Consider the following 18,758-nt stretch of genomic DNA (forward strand, 5'->3'; position numbering starts at 1 on the left):
GGACACATTTCAAGAAAGTAATCTTAAGGGGGAAGGAGCAGCCTGTGCCAGTGTGGCCAAAGATGAGCTGGTGAGGAAAATGACTGCCCTGACTGCCCTTGGAGCTTTTGTGGGAACTTAAGGGAAAAAAGAGGGTGTATTAACTTTGGACAGAAGGTCAGGCAACTTAGCAAGTGTTTTGGGATGTTGCTAGGTCATGGAGAAAGAAAAGCTGAGAGGTGAAATCTCAATTAGAGCTTTCATAGAGCTGGCCACTTCTGTGAAAAAAAGTTAGAGAATGTTTCTATAAATAAATTAATAGCAAAAGGTGGGATAAGGAGAACCCCTATTCTTTATTGGATGCCATGGACATAATAGTAACTTAAGATAAGGAAAAGTCTAAGCTACTTAACACTTTGTCTCAATTTTTAATATTAGGACAGGTTGTCCTCAGGACAAGTGTTCTCCTGAGCTGTTAGATGGGCACAGGGATCCATCCTAGGGGCAAGAGGGAGCTGGTGGATGAGCTCCCCAAGTTGCTCTCCATCATTTACCATCAGTCCTGGCTCACCAGGGAGGTCCCAGAGCACTGGAGGTGCCAGTGTGAGCCCATCCCCAAGAAGGGCTGGAAGGAGGATCTGGGGAACTCCAGGCCTGTCAGCCTGACCTCGGTGCTAGGCAAGGTTCTGGAACAGATCACCCTGAGTGCCATCACAGGGCACCCACAGGATGGCCGAGGGGTCAGAGCCAGACAGCGTGGATTTCAATGTCTTCATGGATGGTCTGGATGAGGGGTCTGAGTCCAGCATCAGGAAATTTGCAGATGACACCAAGCTGGGTGTGAGTGTTGATCTGCTGGAAGGCAGGAGGGCTCTGCACAGGGCCCTGGACAGGCTGGATCCAGGGGCCAAATCCAACAAGGTGAGGTTTAACAAGTCCAAGTGCCAGGTCCTGCACCTTGGCCACAACAACCCCTGCAGCGCTACAGGCTGGGGACAGAGTGGCTGGACAGCAGCCAGGCAGAAAGGGACCTGCAGGGACTGATGGACAGCAGGCTGGACATGAGCCAGAAGTGTGCCCAGGTGGCCAAGAAGGCCAATGGCTCCTGGCCTGGATCAGGAATGGTGTGGCCAGCAGGACCAGGGCAGTGATTCTTCCCCTGTGCCCAGCAGTGGTTGAGCAGCACCTCCAGTGCTGTAACCTGGTCTGGGTCCCCCAGTTTAGGAAGGACATGGAGGGGCTGGAGCGTGTCCAGAGAAGGGCAACAAGGCTGGTGAGAGGTCAGGAGCACAAGTCCTGTGAGGAGCGGCTGAGGGAGCTGGGGTTGTTGATCCTGGAGAAGAGGGGGCTCAGGGGACACAAGGCAGTGTCAGGGCACAGGTTGGACTTGATGATCTCCAAGGTCTTTTCCAGCCTTGCTGATTCTGGGATTCTATGAAACCACCCTTGGAGCAGTTGCAGGAGGAGCCCTGGGCCTCCTCTTCAGAAGCTCCAGCAGCCCAGGTCCCTCAGCTTCTCCTCACAGCCCCAAAGCCCATCCTGTCAGTCCTGCAGAGCCTCTGCAGCCCCTCCTCACTGCCCAGAACAGGCAGCCCCACAGCCAGACACAGCAGCCCAGATGTGCCCCCCTGGCCTGGGCTGCCTCTGGCAAGGGAGCAGCACCAGGCACTGCAGGAGCCTGCAGACAATTCCTGCAGCACTTGTGGGATGATCCTGCTCCCCAAGGGACGTTCCCATGGTGCCAAGTCAGGAACTGGAATGGGGGAGTGGGGCCAGACAGGAAAGGGCAAACAGGGATGGGCTGTTTGCAGGGGAGGGAACAGGGTTGGGCAGCAGGAAATTTGTAGGAGGAAGAGTAAAGAAAGCAAAGGTGAAGCCAAGGAACTGCTCAGGGCAGTTTGGGGGTGGCTGCCAGGCAGCCCTGGCTCTGAGCAACAGCATCTGCAGTGGGACAGGAAGCTCCCAGCTGATGGGAACAAACTTTCTGGCTGGCTGCAGAGGCCAGGACAAAGCTGAGTGGTTTCCCTGGCGTCCCCCAGCCCTTCCTGGCCCCAGGGGCCGATGGCATTTGTGCTCCCTCAGGTTCCTGTCCCCACAGCAGCAGCATGGGGGTGCTCCCGCCTGCTGTGTGCAATGCAAACAGGGGCTCCTGAGCCAGCGCTGCCGTGGCTGTGCCTGCAAGGATGCGGCACCTGTGTGAGCTGGGGGAGAGGCCAGGGCTGCAGAGGGGGGATGTTGTTGGCAGCTCCATGACGACGCTCTGGGACGCTGCCCTGGGCTGTCCAGCGCACTGGGGATGGATCAGCCCCTGCTCTGCTGCTCCTTCCCGTCTCCCCCAGGGCCCTTGCAGAGCACCAGCCATGCTGTTTTCCCCCAGCCTGCCCACGGCCAGCCTGGGGCTGCTCACGGGGGTTTTCTGTGCTGAGCACTGGCCTGGCCGTGTTCTTGAGAGAGCCTGGGCAAGGAGCCTGGAGCCCCCAGGCCCTGGCCTGAGGCGTCAGCGCTGCCCCAGCAGTGCCCATGGGCTGTCCCTGCTGCAGCCCCGGCACTGCCACCCCCAGGACTGTGCCCGGCCCCGAGAGCACTCAGGCCCTGCAGCAACACCAGGGCCACCAGGGCAGCGGGGCAGGGCCACGGGAGCAGCACTGGCAACACCAAGTGCTGCTGCTGCTGGGCACAGCTGATGTGCCAGCACTGATCTGCCCCAGCTCTGCACACAGACATTGCTGCTGCAGCTCCAGAGAAGGCAACAAAAGGGCATCTCTGCAGAAAACTCTGCTGGGAGATCCTTGAGTTCCTTTAAATCCACCAAGAGAGCAGCTCCTCATTGACACAGTCTGTGGCCACAGGGAAGGTGGAGAGAAACAAAATGAGAAATGGCACAAACAATGACATTTCCTTGTGGACAATATTTAAAAAACAAAACAAAGAAAGAACCTCCAAAACTAAACCAACAAGAAGTATCAAATATGAGTTTTATTACAAGTGAGTTGCAGAAATTGGCCAGCAGTTTAATGTTCCTCAATCCATCCAGCCATCAGTGTCCACACTGCAGCCTTGAGCTCCTGGTTCCTCAGGCTGTAGATGAGGGGGTTCAGGGCTGGAGGCAGCACCGAGTACAGAACTGACAGTGACAGATCCAGGGATGGGGACAAGATGGAGGGGGGCTTCAGGTGAGCAAACACTGCAGTGCTGAGGAACAGGGAGACCATGACCAGGTGAGGGAGGCAGGTGGAAAAGGCTTTGTGCCGTCCCTGCTCAGAGGGGATCCTCAGCACGGCCCTGAAGATCTGCACATAGGAGAAAACCATGAACACAAAACAACCGAATGCTAAGGAGGTAGTGAAAACAGAAAGTCCAAGTTTCCTGAGATAGGATTTGGAGCAGGAGAGCTTGAGGATCTGTGGGATTTCACAGAAGAACTGGCCTAGGGCATTGCCATGGCACAGGGGCAGGGAAAATGTATTGGCTGTGTGCAGCAGAGCAGTGAGAAAGGCACTGGCCCAGGCAGCTGCTGCCATGTGGGCACAAGCTCTGCTGCCCAGGAGGGTCCCGTAGTGCAGGGGTTTGCAGATGGACACGTAGCGGTCATAGCACATGATGGTCAGGAAATAAAACTCTGCTGACATGAAAAAGGCAAAAAAAAAGAGCTGTGCAGCACATCCTGTGTAGGAGATGGTGGTGGTGTCCCAGAGGGAATTGTGCATGGCTTTGGGGACAGTGGTGCAGATGGAGCCCAGGTCGCTGAGGGCCAGGTTGAGCAGGAAGAAGAACATGGGCGTGTGCAGGTGGTGGCCGCAGGCTACGGCGCTGATGATGAGGCCGTTGCCCAGGAGGGCAGCCAGGGAGATGCCCAGGAAGAGGCAGAAGTGCAGGAGCTGCAGCTGCCGCGTGTCTGCCAGTGCCAGCAGGAGGAAGTGGCTGATGGAGCTGCTGTTGGACATTGGCTGTGGCTGCACATGGGGACCTGTTCATGGAGAAAGGACAGTGACAGTCAGGAGATGCTGCTTGGAGCCAAACCTGGGCCATTCCCTGCAGACTGTCCTGCTGGGACTCACCTACCCTTGTTCCTGCTCTGTGAAAACCTTCACCCAGGTCCCTGCCTGAGCTCCAGTTGTGCTGGCTGAGTGTGCCAGGAGCAGCCAGGGTTGTGCATGGGAGCTCTCGAGGAGACATCCCTGCCCCGCTGCCTTGGGTTTGTGGCCCTGTGGCAGAGGGACAAGGCCGGATATTCAGGATTTGTCAGGGGAATCACTCCTAATGCAGAAAGGCTTGGTAGTATCTGCACTCCCAGGTCTACAGGACAAGGATAGCAGGGAAGAGATGTAGGGAATGTTTTTCCTACCCACACATCATTCCTGGCTCTCTGAGGTCAGAAATCCCCAGCATTCCTGCTGCACTCAGAGTTTGCCACTGAGAGATGTGAGCAGCAAGGGATTCCCTGTGGCTGAGGGCAGGTGAGGGGCTGGATGGGCTTGTTCCCCCAGCACTGCTCTGTTCAGCCCCCTCTGCTTCCCTGAGCATCTCCCTGGGCCTGGACATTCCCTCCTGAGAGGTGCCTTGTCCCTGCCAGCGCTCACAGAGCCCATCCCACCCTGGGTGCCCTCGGCCCGGCCCTACAGAAACCTGCCTGTGTGCAGGGCCCTGGCTGGGGCAGGGTCTGTGTGCAGCTGGGTGAGGGCAGCTCAGGAGAGCCCTGCTGGGCCCTGCAAAGGTGATGCTGCTGCTGTCCAGGGCTGAGGAGTGGCTGAAGGCCCTTTGGGAGGCTGCCAGCAGAGAGACTGACCACCCAAAGTCACAGTTCTGGAGTCTCTGTAAATGTTCAAATATTCCTTTGATGATCCTGTGTGTCCCTTTCAACTCAGAATGTTCTCTGAATATCTGATTACAATTCCTGCTCTGCTTCTCTCATCCCCCAGTGGTCTATAACCAAAAGAGAAAAAAAAACCTTGCAACAGTGGTAGACCAGTAAAGTAAAAAACAGACCTTTATTGGAAGCTTCCACGTGTCCCAGTGGGGATGGGGCACACCCAGCCCTTGATTTCAACAATTTATTAAGTTTAATTAATCAGGATATTAAACAGGAACATCCAGTAGGAGATTCAGTTGCCCAAAATACACACCCCTGGCTCAACCCATTGGATTAGGTCCAAGGAATTCTTTGTTCCAGTTTTTGTTATCACTGCTCACATTCAAAAACCAAGCGCTGGGCTGCAGGACCCTGCTCTGCAGGACAGCCCTGGGCACCCCTGGCTGCTCTGCACAAGAGATGATCAGAGAATGTACTCACAGGGTCTGTGGGCATTGGGATGTTCCAGCTGTAGGAGATCACTCCAGGAGCTGCAGCTGCATTGTCCTGCAGCCAGAGGTTCCTGTGCCAAGAGCTGCCAGGGATTCTGCCCCAGGCACTTCTCAGCACCTTCCCAGCCCTGACTGATGGAAGCTCTCTGTGCCTCTGTGCTGTGCCCGGGCTGGCTGCAGGCAGTGCCCCAGCCCTCCTGGGCTGGGAGAAGAGCTGCTCATCCAGAGAAATGTGCTTTTGAAGCTCTCCTTGGTTACCAGGATCACCCTCTGTGCCAGGAGCCTGGCCCAGCTCAGCAGCACAGACACAGCACAAGGACTTTAATGACCCTCTGGGGCTTTGTGCTCAGGCCCTGAACATCAGGCCCTGAGAGGGAGCTGCAGAAACCTCTCCAGAACTCCAAGTCGGAATCCAACTCCAAAGTTTCTTTGACTTTTAATGGGTCCCACTGAGGGACACGAGTGAGAAAGTGTCCCCAGGCCCCAGGCAGAGCAGAGAACTGGAGGCACTGATGACAGGTGGGGACAAAGAGAAGCCAAGTCCGGGTGCCCTGGGGCACAGCAGGGTCTGTGCCACCAAGGGCTGTCAGGAGACACCTTGTCCTGAGGCACTGGGGCCTCCTGGCACAGCCCCAGCCAGGCTGGGCACTGTCAGCCCCTTGTCCTGCCCTCAGCATCCCCCCCTAGCCCACATCCCAGTGGCCTCAGGGATCTGCTGGAAGGAGTCCCTGGGGAGCCTTGCTCAGGAATGGCCCTGGGGGCTCCTTCATGCTCCCAGGGACTGCAGGTTTTTCAAAGCACTTTGGCTTTTGCCTTGGAGTCTCTGAGAGCTTTGTGCAATCATGGCCTCCAATTATCTGCTGTAATTAGTCCCTGGAGAGGCTTTGTCAGGAACAGCACTCAGTGGGGCTCATTAATGCTTCAAGGTACTTCAGTTCTTTTAAGGTACTTGGTGTTTCCCTTTTGATCCAGACTCTGTGAGAGGTTTGTGCAATCATGGCCCCAGTTATCTGCTTTAACGAGTCCCTTGAGAGCTTTGTGCTGACACTCAGTGGGGCTCATTAATGCTTTGAGATACTCAAGGAGTTTAAGCTGCTTTAGGTTTTCCTTTCCACAGTGAGAGGTTTTTGTGCCATTTTGAGTCTCTGAGAGTTTTTTTTTTTTTTTTTCCATCCTGTCCTCCAGTTCTCTCCTCTAAGGACTCTATGAGGAGCCTGTGTTGGGGATGGACCTTTGTGGGTCCCATTTATGGTTTGAGACTCCAACAACTTCGGGGTTTTCTTCTGGCTTTGACCACTGCAAAGGTTTGTGCAATCTCCTCTCAGGCCCTGAGGTTCAAAGGCTCAGCTCCAGATGCACCACGGGGCTTATTAGGATCAAGCAAGTCTTAACAAACAGTGGCTGTGCCTTGATTTCCTTTGCTCCCGTGCAGTTCATCAGGAAGGTTTCCTGCTGCTGCAGTTATGGGGAAATATTTCAAAGAGTTTGTAAGAAATATATATTCCTATTTTAAAGGTTGTCTTTTATTACTTTTCTTATTACTAGAAGAGGTGATTGCAGTATTCACTGATATTGATCCTGGGACTCTCCTCAGGAGATTTGGCCTGGTCAGAGAAGCTGTGCCTTGAGTTCTGACCCAGTGTGGACAACCATGCTCCACATTCCCCAGCCTCATCTGGTCTCTCCTTACTCACCTGGAATCTGCTTTGCTTAGCAAACTGGCTGCAATCAGCCAAAGAGGGATTTTCCTTCTTTTATTTTTGAAGCACTCTAAAACTCCTGAGTTTCCCCAGTAAAATCAGACACCCTCCTCAAGTGTGTGCCAAGCCCAAGGTGCCACCAAGACCACTGCAGACCTGCCCTGGGCCAGCTGTGAGGGTGGATCATCAGCCCACCCTGCACTGGGCCATTGCAAGGGGCTGTTTCCATGGACACTGCACTGACCCCACTGCTGGGTTTGGGTGCCATGGCATCCCTCATCAGTTCAGGTTTCCTTGGGAACCACCCCAAGGAGCCATTTCTCAGAGCTCAGAGAGCCCTGGAGCTGTGACCCTTCCCTGGGGAGCCTGGGCAGTGCCCCAGCAGCCTCTGGCCAAAAACCTTTTCCTGAGATCCAACCCAAGCCTGCCCCTACTCAGCTGCAGCTGTTCCCTCCCATCCTGTCCCTGGGCATGAGAGTGAAGAGATTCCCACAGCTCCAGCCAGGGACCCACTCCCAAGGCTGTTGCCATGGCCACCAGGGCTGGGACCAGCTAGGGTGCTCGGTTTCCAAGGGCCGGTGTTCAGGAATGGGATTCCCCAATTTCCTGCTCCCGCTAAAACTGTGCTGCCGCTCGCTGCCCTCTGGCTTCCAATGGAAAGCACAAAAGACAAAGTTCCTGGGCTGGGATAAGAACAATTTACTGGGAACAGCAACAAGACAAGGAACAAACAGGAACAGAAACAATATTGATAACAGAAGGGATAAAAAAAACAATTTACAGGGAAAACTACATCACCACCAACTTTCTCTTCCCAGCCATGTATTTCCTCCTGCCTGGAAAGGACACCCTTCTCCTCAGGCAGAGAGAGAGAGAGAGTGCCTTCCCTGCCCCTGGCAATGACCTGAGGTGAGAGTGAATATAATGACAGGGCCACAGCCAGACCCTCATGTTCTTTGATCCCACATCATGTCATTGGGAGGGGCAGGAAAAGGGAAAGATCTCTTCCCAGCATGGATCACAGGGAACATGGATCACCAAGACTCTTCCCAATATGGGTTCTCCCATGGGGGATGTAGCTGGAGCAGTGCACGAAGCTCCTCCTTCAGTTGGGGCACTCACACGGCTTCCCTTACCGGTGCCTCCGTTGGTGTTGGGTCAAGTGAGAGCTCTGGGTGAAGCTCTTCCCACACTGGGGACACTTGTAGGGCCTCTCCCCAGTGTGGATGCGCCGGTGTGTGATGAGGTGGGAGTTGCGTTTGAAGCCCTTCCCACAATCAGGGCAGCGGAAGGGCCTCTCCTCTGTGTGAATGCGCTGGTGCAGGAGGAGATTGGAGCTGATCCGAAACCTCTTCTTACACTGGGGACACTCATAGGGCCTCTCCCCAGTGTGGATGCGTTGGTGGATGACAAGGTCAGAGCTGTACCTGAAGCCCTTCCCACACTCCCCACACTCGTAGGGCCATTCCCCGGAGTGGATCATCTGGTGGCGGATCAGGTTGTTACTCTTCCTGAAGCTCTTCCCACACTCCAAGCACCTGTAGGGCTTTTCCCCATCATGAAGCTGCTGATGGCCCACCAGCTCCGAGCTCTGGCGGGAGCTCTGTCGACCTTCCTGGCACAGGGTGGATCTTTCCTCCTCAGAGCACCCTGGGCTGGGCTTCCAGCTCCTCCTCCTGTGGGATCTCCTGGGCTTTTTTTCCCCGTTGGATTCCTGTGCTGTGGAGCCGCTCAAAACGGCCTCTTCCATGAGGTTCTGCCGCAGGCATTTGTCCTTCCTGGCCTCCATCCTCAGCTCCTTGTCTGGGGGAGGAAGGACAAGGAGAGGATGGGATTTGCCTCCGTGCCATAGGGAAGGGTAAGGAGATCCTTCCAGTGCGTCCCCGGCTGGACGGCATTGGCAGCGAGGTTGTCCTGTAGTCGGGGGCCGTGCTGCACTGAGAGATGGAGCAGGAGAGAGGGGGAAAGGGGCAGTGACTTCCTCCTCACCTGCCTGGGTGTCCCAGGGTTCTTTCCTCTTCCTCGCATCCTTCTCCTCCATTTTGCAATGGTTTGGAGAAGGAAAATTCTGTTTTGGGAGGAAAACAAGGTATGAGCACAATGAGTTTTGTACTGGTTTGAAGGCAAACCAGGAGGAGAGTCCAAGCCAGAATGACAATTTAATAAAAAAAATCAATATCAAGGCAATGATACAGAAACACTGGCTTAATCTGACAGAGTCAGGATATAACCTGACACCCCGTTGGTCAGGGTGGTGGTAGCAGTCTGATGAAATGTAGGTTCCAGCCCTGTTGGAGTGATGATCGTGATTCTGTCAAAGCAGTGATCCTGTAGAAGGAATCACCTGATGGGTCTTGCTCTGAAGGTCCAGTGGTGGTAATGGATCTCTTGTCCCTTGGGAATCCAGTAGGCAAGGTGGTCCTGGTGTTGCAAGGGTGAGATTATATCCAGGTAGGAATGCTTGGTTCCTCCCCCTGGGCGGAGCATCCCACAATGGGATGATGTAATTTTATCAGTCCTGCAGTGGCACTCAATGGCCCATTAACAGAAGATAGCCCCTGGAGGGCGTTATCAGGGCTGAGTCATGGAAGAGATAAAGAACACTGCCCCACCTGTTTATCACAGTTTATGAAGATGGTGACTGAAAACATACTTTGGGTTACATCTTACATTGCACCCTGAAACAGTGAGGCAATCCCTGCTCGGGGTGGGGGGTGAACACCACCCCCCTTTCCCAAACTGGCTCAGGTGTAAAACCCCCACCCTGGGAAGGCCCCGCACACAGGGGACAATGTCACACTTGCCCCACCTCAGGGGAGGTCTCTGTCCCGGTCACTCCCTTGCTCTCCCCCCTTTTCTCTTTCTTCCATCTCTCTCTCTACCTCACATTTACTCTTCAATAAAATCCACTTGGGATTTGGTCTTTTTAGCACCTTAATTGGGGCAGAGGCATCTCTCTAACAATTTTATTAACCAGATTGAGACATTATTTTGGTGCAGTGAGTTCAGGGCACTGTTGTCTGACCCCAAGTGCCTTTGACAACAGCATGGTTCCTTCCTCTAAGGAGGTTTGGGCTCCTTCTGGAGGAGCTCTTGGAAACTTGGATGCAGCTTCCTCTGAGTGACTTTTCAGAGAATTTATGAGGAAAATGGCTGTTGTGGGTGGCCAGTGTAAAGAAAATATTTTGTTGTCCTTCCTAGAAAAGTTTGTTAAAATCACTGCAGGAAAGGTACCAAATGATACCAGCGAGACTGACAAGGATCATTCACCACAAGGTGAGGAACACAAGGCTACTAAAGTCCTACAAGAAGCCCAGCTCAAGTGTCTAAATTCCCAAATAACTCCCGAATTCATAGGCTTGGAGGCTTTGAATCATTATTTTCTTCGTCCCTGTCTCCTTTGTGAAAGCTGCACATAGATTTGCCTTCCTTTTAAAAATCTGTATTGGGACAAATTTTCACTTTTCTTTTATCAGAACCTGCCAGCAGCTGAGCTGGAGCTGTGCAGGAACCGATGAAATTTGGAATTGCCACAGAATTGCTTCTATTGTCAGTTTATTCATGTTTGGGATTTGTTTGCGTTTCCATCACAAGTGACTTGTGGGAAAATCAAATATCCGTCAAGTATTTTATGCAGTTAAGTCTGATTTGTTATCTCTGTTTAAAAACTCAAAAAACTCAAGTTTTTTTTGCCTGGTCCCAGGGGATGCTCAAGGGGTCTCTGTGCCTCTCACCCTGGGTGATGCTTGGGAGGGGCTTGGGGGGGTTGTCCCTGTCCCTGTCACCCCAGGCCATTCTCCAGGGGTCTCCATTGTTCTCACCCCAGGGAATGCCTGTGGGGTCTCCCTCCCTCTCACCCTGTGCCAGGGGGTGCTCGGGGCAGTCTCTGTCCCTCTCAGCCCAGGGGATGCTCGGGGTCTCTGTCCCTTCACCCTGGGGGTGCTCGGGGGGTTTCCATCCCTCTGGCCTCAGGGAATGCTTGTGCAGGGCTGGGGACCAGGGGCTCTGTGTCCCTCTCAGCGCTGAGGGTGCTCGGGGCTGGACGGTCTCCGACCTTCTCATATCTGATATCCCTCCTCTGCCTGCCGGTACCGGGTGATCGCCACGTGGCACCCCCCAAGGTCCCTGCAGGGCCATTTCCGGCTCTGCTTTGGGGTCCTGCAAGACCCAAACATCCCCTGCCCTGCCAAACAACCCTGCCGGAGACCCCGCGATGGATTTGGGGCGAGCTCCCCCTCCCTGCTCCCCTGCGGTTCTGGGGGGGCGATGCCGGCGGAGCCGCAGGAGCCGCGGCCCGAGCGGGGGAACCGCGTGGGGTTGGGGCTGCTCCTCCTCCCGCTCCTCCGCTGTCCCTCCTCCCGCTCCTCTTCCTCCTGGTCCTTCTTTTCCTCCCGCTCCTCTTTTTCCCTTTCCTTTTCCTCCTCCTCTCTCCCTCTTCTCCCTCCCGCTCCTCCTCCGCTCCCAGCCCGGCCCGGGCGGTGCCGACACCCAAAAGCAGCCGCGCTCTGCCCTGGGGGGGGTTCCAAAGCGGCCCCGCCCCGCCCGGCACTGGGAGCGCTACTGGGAGCACTGGGAACGATGGTGAGAGCACCGGGAAGGAGCTGGGAGCGCTCTCCCTCCCAGTACCGCTCTTACTGGGAGCACTGGGAACGATGGTGAGAGCACCGGGGAGGAGCTGGGAGCGCTCTCCCTCCCAGTACCGCCTCACTGGGAGCACTGGGAACGATGGTGAGAGCACCGGGAAGGAGCTGGGAGCGCTCTCCCTCCCAGTACCGCTCTTACTGGGAGCACTGGGAACGGTGGTGAGAGCACCGGGAAGGAGCTGGGAGCGCTCTCCCTCCCAGTACCGCCTCACTGGGAGCACTGGGAGGGAACTGGGAGCAAACAGCGCCCGGACGCGGCTGCAGCCGGCGGGGGCGGGGCCAGGCCAAGGGGCGGGGCTATGCAAATACGGCGGGAGCAGCGCGGGGTTTGCTCGGTCACGTGAGGGCCGGGGGGGCTGGAGCGATGGCGGCGGCGTCGGTGAGAGGGGACAGGGAATGGGAATGGGGACAGGGAATGGGAATGGGGACAGGGACCGGGAATGGGGACAGGGAATGGGAATGGGGACAGGGACCGGGAATGGGGACAGGGAATGGGAATGAGGACAGGGACCGGGAATGGGGACAGGGAATGGGAATGGGGACAGGGAATGGGAATGGGGACAGGGACCGGGAATGGGGACAGGGAATGGGAATGGGGACAGGGACCGGGAATGGGGACAGGGAATGGGAATGGGGACAGGGACCGGGAATGGGGACAGGGAATGGGAATGGGGACAGGGACCGGGAATGGGGACAGGGACCGGGAATGGGGACAGGGAATGGGAATGGGGACAGGGACCGGGAATGGGGACAGGGAATGGGGACAGAGGCTGGGAATGGGGACACGTAATGGGAATGGGGACAGGGACCGGGAATGGGGACAGGAAATGAGAATGGGGACAGGGACCAGGACTGGGGACAGGGACTGGGAATGGGACCAGGAATGGGGACAGAGACCAGGAATGGGGACAGAGACCAGGAATAGGACTGGGAATGGGAGCAGGGAATGGGGGCAGGGACAGGGAATGGGGACAGGGACTGGGAATGGGGACAGGGAATGGGAATGAGCAAAGGGAATGGGGACAGGGACTGGGAATGGGGACACAAAGTGGGGACAGGGACTGGGAATCAGACCGGGAATGGGGACAGGGACTGGGAATGGGACAGGGAATGGGGAGAGGGACTGGGAATGGGACTGGGAATGGGGACAGGAACCAGGACTGGGGACAGGGACTGGGAATGGGACCGGGAATGGGGGCAGAGACCAGGAATAGGACTGGGAATGGGACCAGGAATGGGGACAGGACAGGGGGTCCTTGACCAGCTTCCCCAGAACCTCCACCAGGGTCTCCCAGTGCAACTGGAGCCGCTCAGCCTGGTGTCCCCAAAGCCCTGAGCAACCCCCAGGGCCCTCCCAGGAACCCTCCGGTCCCTCAAACCCAGCATCCCCCACATCCCCTGCAAGACCCCCATGTCCCCATCCTTGTCTTAGCTCAACGTCTTTATTTTTACCTGCTTTTGTGGGTTTTGAAAGTGCAAAGAGAAATGAAAAAAAAAATCCAGGCCAAGGGAAGCCAGGAGGATGTGGAGCCCCCAGCCAGGTGTCTTCCCAACACGGATCAGCGGCACCACGGATCACCGGGGTTCTGCCCTCCGGGGGTCACTGGGGATCATCCAGCACGGATCCTCCCGTGGGAGATGGAGCTGGAGCAGCGCACGGAGCTCTTCCCACGCTGTTGGTGTTGGGTCAAGGGTGGGCTGTGTGAGGAGCTCTTCCCACACCTGGGACGCTCGTAGGGCCTGGGACATCACCAGGAGCGGGGCTGGGATGTGCTCTGGTGCCTGGGACATCACCAGGAGCGGGGCTGGGATGTGCTCTGGTGCCTGGGACATCACCAGGAGCGGGGCTGGCTGTGATGCTCTCTGGTGCCTGGGACATCACCAGGAGCGGGGCTGGGATGTGCTCTGGTGCCTGGGACACCACCAGGAGCGGGGCTGGGATGTGCTCTGGTGCCTGGGACACCACCAGGAGCGGGGCTGGGATGTGCTCTGGTGCCTGGGACACCACCAGGAGCGGGGTTGGCTGTGATGCTCTCCGGTGCCTGGGACATCACCAGGGGCGGTGCTGGCTGGGGTCTGTTTGGTGCCTGTGAAGTGCCAAGGGCAGTGTCACAGCGGGGCAGCTCTCAGTGTCCCCAGCAGGTCACAGTGTCCAGTGCAGCCCGTGCCAGCGGTCACTGCGCACACGGGGCAGGCTGGGCTGGACGGGGGTCGGGGCAGAAACGCCGCCCCCGGGACTGGGCTCTCCCCCTGCCTCTGGGGCCCAGCCCCTGCTGGGAGCGCCTTGGGCAGGGCACGGGGCTGCTGCTGGGCCAGGGGGACAGGCCTTGCCCCCTGCCAGCTGCCCGGGCCCCTCTGATGCCTGTCCCACGTCCCTGTGGCTCCTGTCCCCACCACTCCCCACCACCTTCACTCCCTCCATCAAAGCCCCACTCAACCTTTGCACGGTGACCTCTGGAAAGAAAGAAAGAATGAAGGAAAGGAAGTGTTGTCTCTTCACCCTGGCTGGATGCCAGGCACCCACCAAAGCTGCTCTCTCACTCCCCTCCAGAGATGGCCAGGAGAGAGAAAACAGAAGGAAGGCTTCATGGGTTGAGTTAAGGACTGGGGCAGATCACTCAGCAAATGCCATCATGGGCAAAACATTTTCGAAATCAGAGATATTAGTGGAACTTATTGCTATCCAGACCAGAGCAGGATAGTGAGAAGTAAAATAAAGTTTTAAAAACACTTTCTGCCCATCCCTCCCTCCTTCCCAGCTCTACCTCCTCCCCCAGTGGGTGCAGGGAGACAGGGAATGGGGGTTCTGGTCAGGTCATCACCTCTTGTTTCTCCTGCTGCTTGTGGAGAGGAGTTGTTCCCCTGCTGTGCTGGGGTCCCTCCCCGAGACACTTCTCCATGAACTTCTCCAAGGTGAGTTCATCTCAGGGACAGCAGTTCTTCACAAACTGCTGCAGCGTGGCTCGCTCCTCCATGGGCTCACAGGTCCTAGCAGGACCCTGCTCCAGCGTGGGCTCCTCTCTCCAGGGGTTTGCAGGTCCCTGCCAGGTCCCTGCTCCAGCACAGTTTTCTCGTGGGGTCACAGCTCCGCTCAGGCATCCCCCTGCTCCGGCACGGGCTCCTCCAGGCGCTGCAGGTGCATCTCTGCTCTCCGTGCCCTCCATGGGCTGCAGGGGCCCAGCTGCCTCACCAGGGACTGCACCAGGGAATCTCAGGGCAATCAGCTCCAGCACCTGGAGCAGCTCCTGCCCCTTCTGCCCTGCTCTGGAGTGTGCAGAGCTGTTCCTCTCACATGTTCTCACCCAGCTCTTCCCTGCTCACAGTTATAGCTACACGATCACCAGTTTTTGTTTTCTCAAATCTCTTATCCCAAAGGCATTACCACCATTTCTAACTGGCCCAGCCTTGGCTGGCGGTTGGTCCATCCTGGAGCCGGCTGGAATTGACTCTGTGGGACATGGAGGAGCAGCTGCTCTCACAGAAGGTGCTCCTAGAGCCCCTCCCTTACCAAAACCTGGCCATGCAAACCTCGTATAAGTATGGTAGAGTTTTCATTACCATTATTATTTCAATGATCTCTATTTTTGCTATTAATGGTACAGTTGTTATTACTAGTATTTTTAGTCTTTTTGACTCTATATTAATAGTGGCTATAGTAGAAACAGGTTCTTCATTGCAAGTAGAAGTTAGAATTTTGTCAGCCTCTTGCCCTGCCCTGTTCTGTGTCATTGCTGCGTGTGAAGCCGCTGCTGCCAGGGCTCCCCTTTTCCCTGGTTTGGGAAATTCCATGGCATTGCTCCCATGTCAGAAAGAGAGGGCTCATTCCATTCAAATGGATTGCCTGAGCTCTTCTAGTCCCAGTGCTGGAAGCTTGTTTTCTAACATTGTTGACTTTCTCAGCTTCTGTTAACATTTGTGATTTTATCACAAAATGTTCTCGGATGTGATTTTCCAAGATTCTCTAATCAGCTTTCAGTTTGCTTTTGGATTTCTTAATGGTGTGTCCGAACGGAAGGCAGCATTTTGGGTGGGAAGGCTTCAGTCGGAGCTGGGATTGCCTCAGCAGCAGCTGGTTTTGCACATGTCAGCAGAGCTGACAGAGATTCCGTGAGCTGAATATTCTGCCTCGTTCGGAAGCCGCAGTGCCCGGCTCGGGGGAGCTGCGCTGGGAGCTGCAGGTTGTGCCGGGGCCGGGCAATGGCCGGAGCCCCCGGCAAGGGCCGGCGATGGACACCGACCCTTTGCTGGGCAGGGGCTCGGGGCCCTGCGGCGCCGGGCGGTCGGTGCCCGGTCACGGCGGGACTGCGGGAGCCGGGAGCAGCGAGAGAGCCCGGGCGGAACATCAGCACCGGGGCGGGCACGGCCTGGGAGGGGGCACAGCCCGGGGGTCCCGCGGAGCCTCCCTGCTCCAGAGCCGCAGCTGCGACAGCGGGGCCGCTGCCGGGATCTTTGGGGCAGGGAGAGCCGCAGGCGGGCGTTCCAAGTGCCTCCTTCGGGGCAGGATTTTGTCCCGGTGCGGGGGAATTCCCGCGGGCTGGGGCCGCTGCCGAGCGCCGCCGCCTTTCCCGGGAGCCCCCGGGCAGAGCTCTCTGCTCGGGGCTGTGAAAAACACGCTCACTCTCCTGTGAAAATTTAAACATTTTAATACAGGACGATAGGAGACAAGGACCTTAGAGCAAAGGTTGTTACGGCCGGGTGCATCTTGGCACTGAACCAGGAGCACACTTATCTCCGGAGATGCCCATTAAATACCTTTTCCATTCCATCAGCCTGTTGCATATTCATAGACCCTTATGCATAGTAAACTTTTTTCCCAAACTAGTTTACATATTCCAAGAACTGTTTAGAGTGGCTCCCCCTCCTCGGTTCCACACTTTTAGAGCATGCGTATCCCTTGGTTGTGGTTTTAGTCCTTTTTTATCATCATCTTCAGTTTTGGCCCCGGCCCTCACTGCCTTCAGACGGTGAGTGCTGATCGTTGGCAGATCTGTACAGGTGTCCTCATCCTGTGTTCATTGCCATCCAAGCAGGCACTTTAACACAAGCATACTTGCTAGAAACATTCCCAGTACGAAAAGTGATTTCAGCATTTAATGTAATAAAAAAAAGAAAGGCCTAAAGCATGGAGGCCCGCGGGCTGAGCAGGAGCGCTCCCCTCAAGGATGCTGCAGCGCCGGCGCTGGGTCTTCTGAGCAGCGACGTCCCCGACGTTCCAGGTGGAGCAGCACAGGTTCAGTGGGTCAGAAGCCCCTTTTTATCCTGTTTTTTGTCCCTTTGGATCGGTTTCTTTTTGGATCCCTCATTTGCATGAAGGTTTAGGCGCTCGATTGGCCCGCGGCAGTTCAGTCCAGGCTGGCTCCTTTCCCTTGGGGGGGCTGCACTTTACTTAGGTGTAATACGGTACGTGGAGTACCGTATTTCTTCTAACTACCCTTCAAACCCCTTTTACCATAACCAAACCAACAGTACACGCTCAACAGCGATCAACTATTTTACAATAGTTTCTAACCTAGTTTAACAATTCCCCCTCTAACGATTTGATCCGTCTTCTAGCCTGCATCAACCTTTTAAAGTCCAATTTCTAATTTTCTCAGTTTGTCATACTGTTCAAGCATTTCTCTGGCATTCTGATCACTCTGTTCTTTTATTAGAGTTATTTTTTTGTCATTTTCCCTTCTACGTTACCTTCCAGCATGATGCTGCCTTGGCCAATGCTGGGTACTATCAGGACTAGACATGGAAATGCACATGGTAGAAATATTACACTTACTAGTGCACACACTACAAAGAAGACCAATTTCTTCCACCATTTACCGTTCCAGGTGAACAAGTTGTCCTACCAGTCGGGGTCTCCAAAAAGGGGGTCCATTTTTGCATTCCAGCATAGGTTAGTTTCCTAATATTTTGAGTCATGTTTTTAATTACATGACTGTGGTCATCGATCTCTAGGCAGCATTCTGAAATGTTAAATTTCCCACAGATCCCTCCTTCCTCTGCGAGGAGGTAGTCCACTGCCAATCGAATTTGGTAAATTACTGATCATGTTTGTGGTTGCTGCTGGCTCAAGAGATCAATGGTCAGAGTTGTTTGATTGGACATTATTTCAAGTACTGCTTGTAAACGGATGATTCGATTGAGCATGTATACTGGGCTTCTGTACCCCCAGGATCCACCTTGGGCCCAGGTAGCCGGCCCATAAGTATCGATAATCTTTTGTGGGGTCCAGATTTCATTGTTCCAATTTTGGGTTCTGCCAAGTAAAGTCCTTTTCTTTCTGGCCAGATCATCATATACTGGGACTCCCAAGTTTGATTTCACATCCTTAAGCAGTAAGAAAAAGGATGGTTTTACTGCTCCAATTGTGCAGCTCCCGGTCCACCCTCCCAGTAACTTCAAATATGCCGTGTTACCACAGATCAAAAAAAAACTTAGGTGCATCCCAGAAATTAGAATCTTGATTTGCTGTATGTTTCCAATATTTGGATAGGGTTTCTATTGCCCAGAATGGGTTAATATAATCTCCTAAGCATTCAAACAGTTTTTCACTATATACACATCTACTTTCAGTTTTTTCTATTGACCAATATGAATGGGGGGTTTCTGGGATCCACCTGGTGTGTGTGTGTCATTTGCTGCTAGATATCTTTCACATGGTGTTTCTCCTGCTTCTATAATATACATTTTCCCTTTTCTTGATAAACACTCTTCCCCTATTATTGTGGATTTTAGCTTCCACTCTCCTTCCCTTCTTTTGAATACTACCATAATTTTTTTTCATGTAATCCATTTTAAAATGTCTAGGGGACCCAAACTGATACCATCCTATGGACAAATTTTAAGTGTGTCCCCTTGCACACCCAACAATCAGTCAAATTAAATTATTTTGTAATCTTTTCCACCATATTGATAAAAATATTCTTACCATTTATTTGTCCCTCCCTATCCCTTTGTCCTTTCAATTGCACTTCTTTCTCCTTGAATGTATCCTCTAAGTTGGTTTTACTTTCTTGTTCAAAACATACCCATCTTTCTTTCATGGGGCACTCTCCTGAGATCCTCTGACTTGGGTTTGCAATAGTTTTAGCCAGCCAATATATTTCATTATCCTCTTTACAGGTTGTTAACTGGGAGTGGT

The 18,758-nt window shown here is 54.6% G+C and overlaps 2 protein-coding genes across 2 annotated transcripts in view; one reads left to right on the plus strand and one right to left on the minus strand.

Annotated features, from left to right (window-relative positions):
- LOC137464210 (zinc finger protein 850-like) overlaps nucleotides 1-8,796 on the minus strand; it is a 711,331-nt gene extending 702,535 nt beyond the window's left edge. Inside the window, exon 1 of the mRNA XM_068175519.1 lies at nucleotides 8,172-8,796. Within this exon, the coding sequence (XP_068031620.1) occupies nucleotides 8,172-8,769 (598 nt within the window). The 5' untranslated portion in view covers nucleotides 8,770-8,796. The remainder of the gene's footprint in view (nucleotides 1-8,171) is intronic.
- LOC137464215 (zinc finger protein 3-like) overlaps nucleotides 1-18,758 on the plus strand; it is a 170,964-nt gene that overhangs the window by 124,640 nt on the left and 27,566 nt on the right. The window lies entirely within an intron of this gene.

Source organism: Anomalospiza imberbis, chromosome 39 (assembly GCF_031753505.1).
Source record: "Anomalospiza imberbis isolate Cuckoo-Finch-1a 21T00152 chromosome 39, ASM3175350v1, whole genome shotgun sequence".
In the NCBI taxonomy this organism is placed as follows: domain Eukaryota; kingdom Metazoa; phylum Chordata; class Aves; order Passeriformes; family Viduidae; genus Anomalospiza; species Anomalospiza imberbis.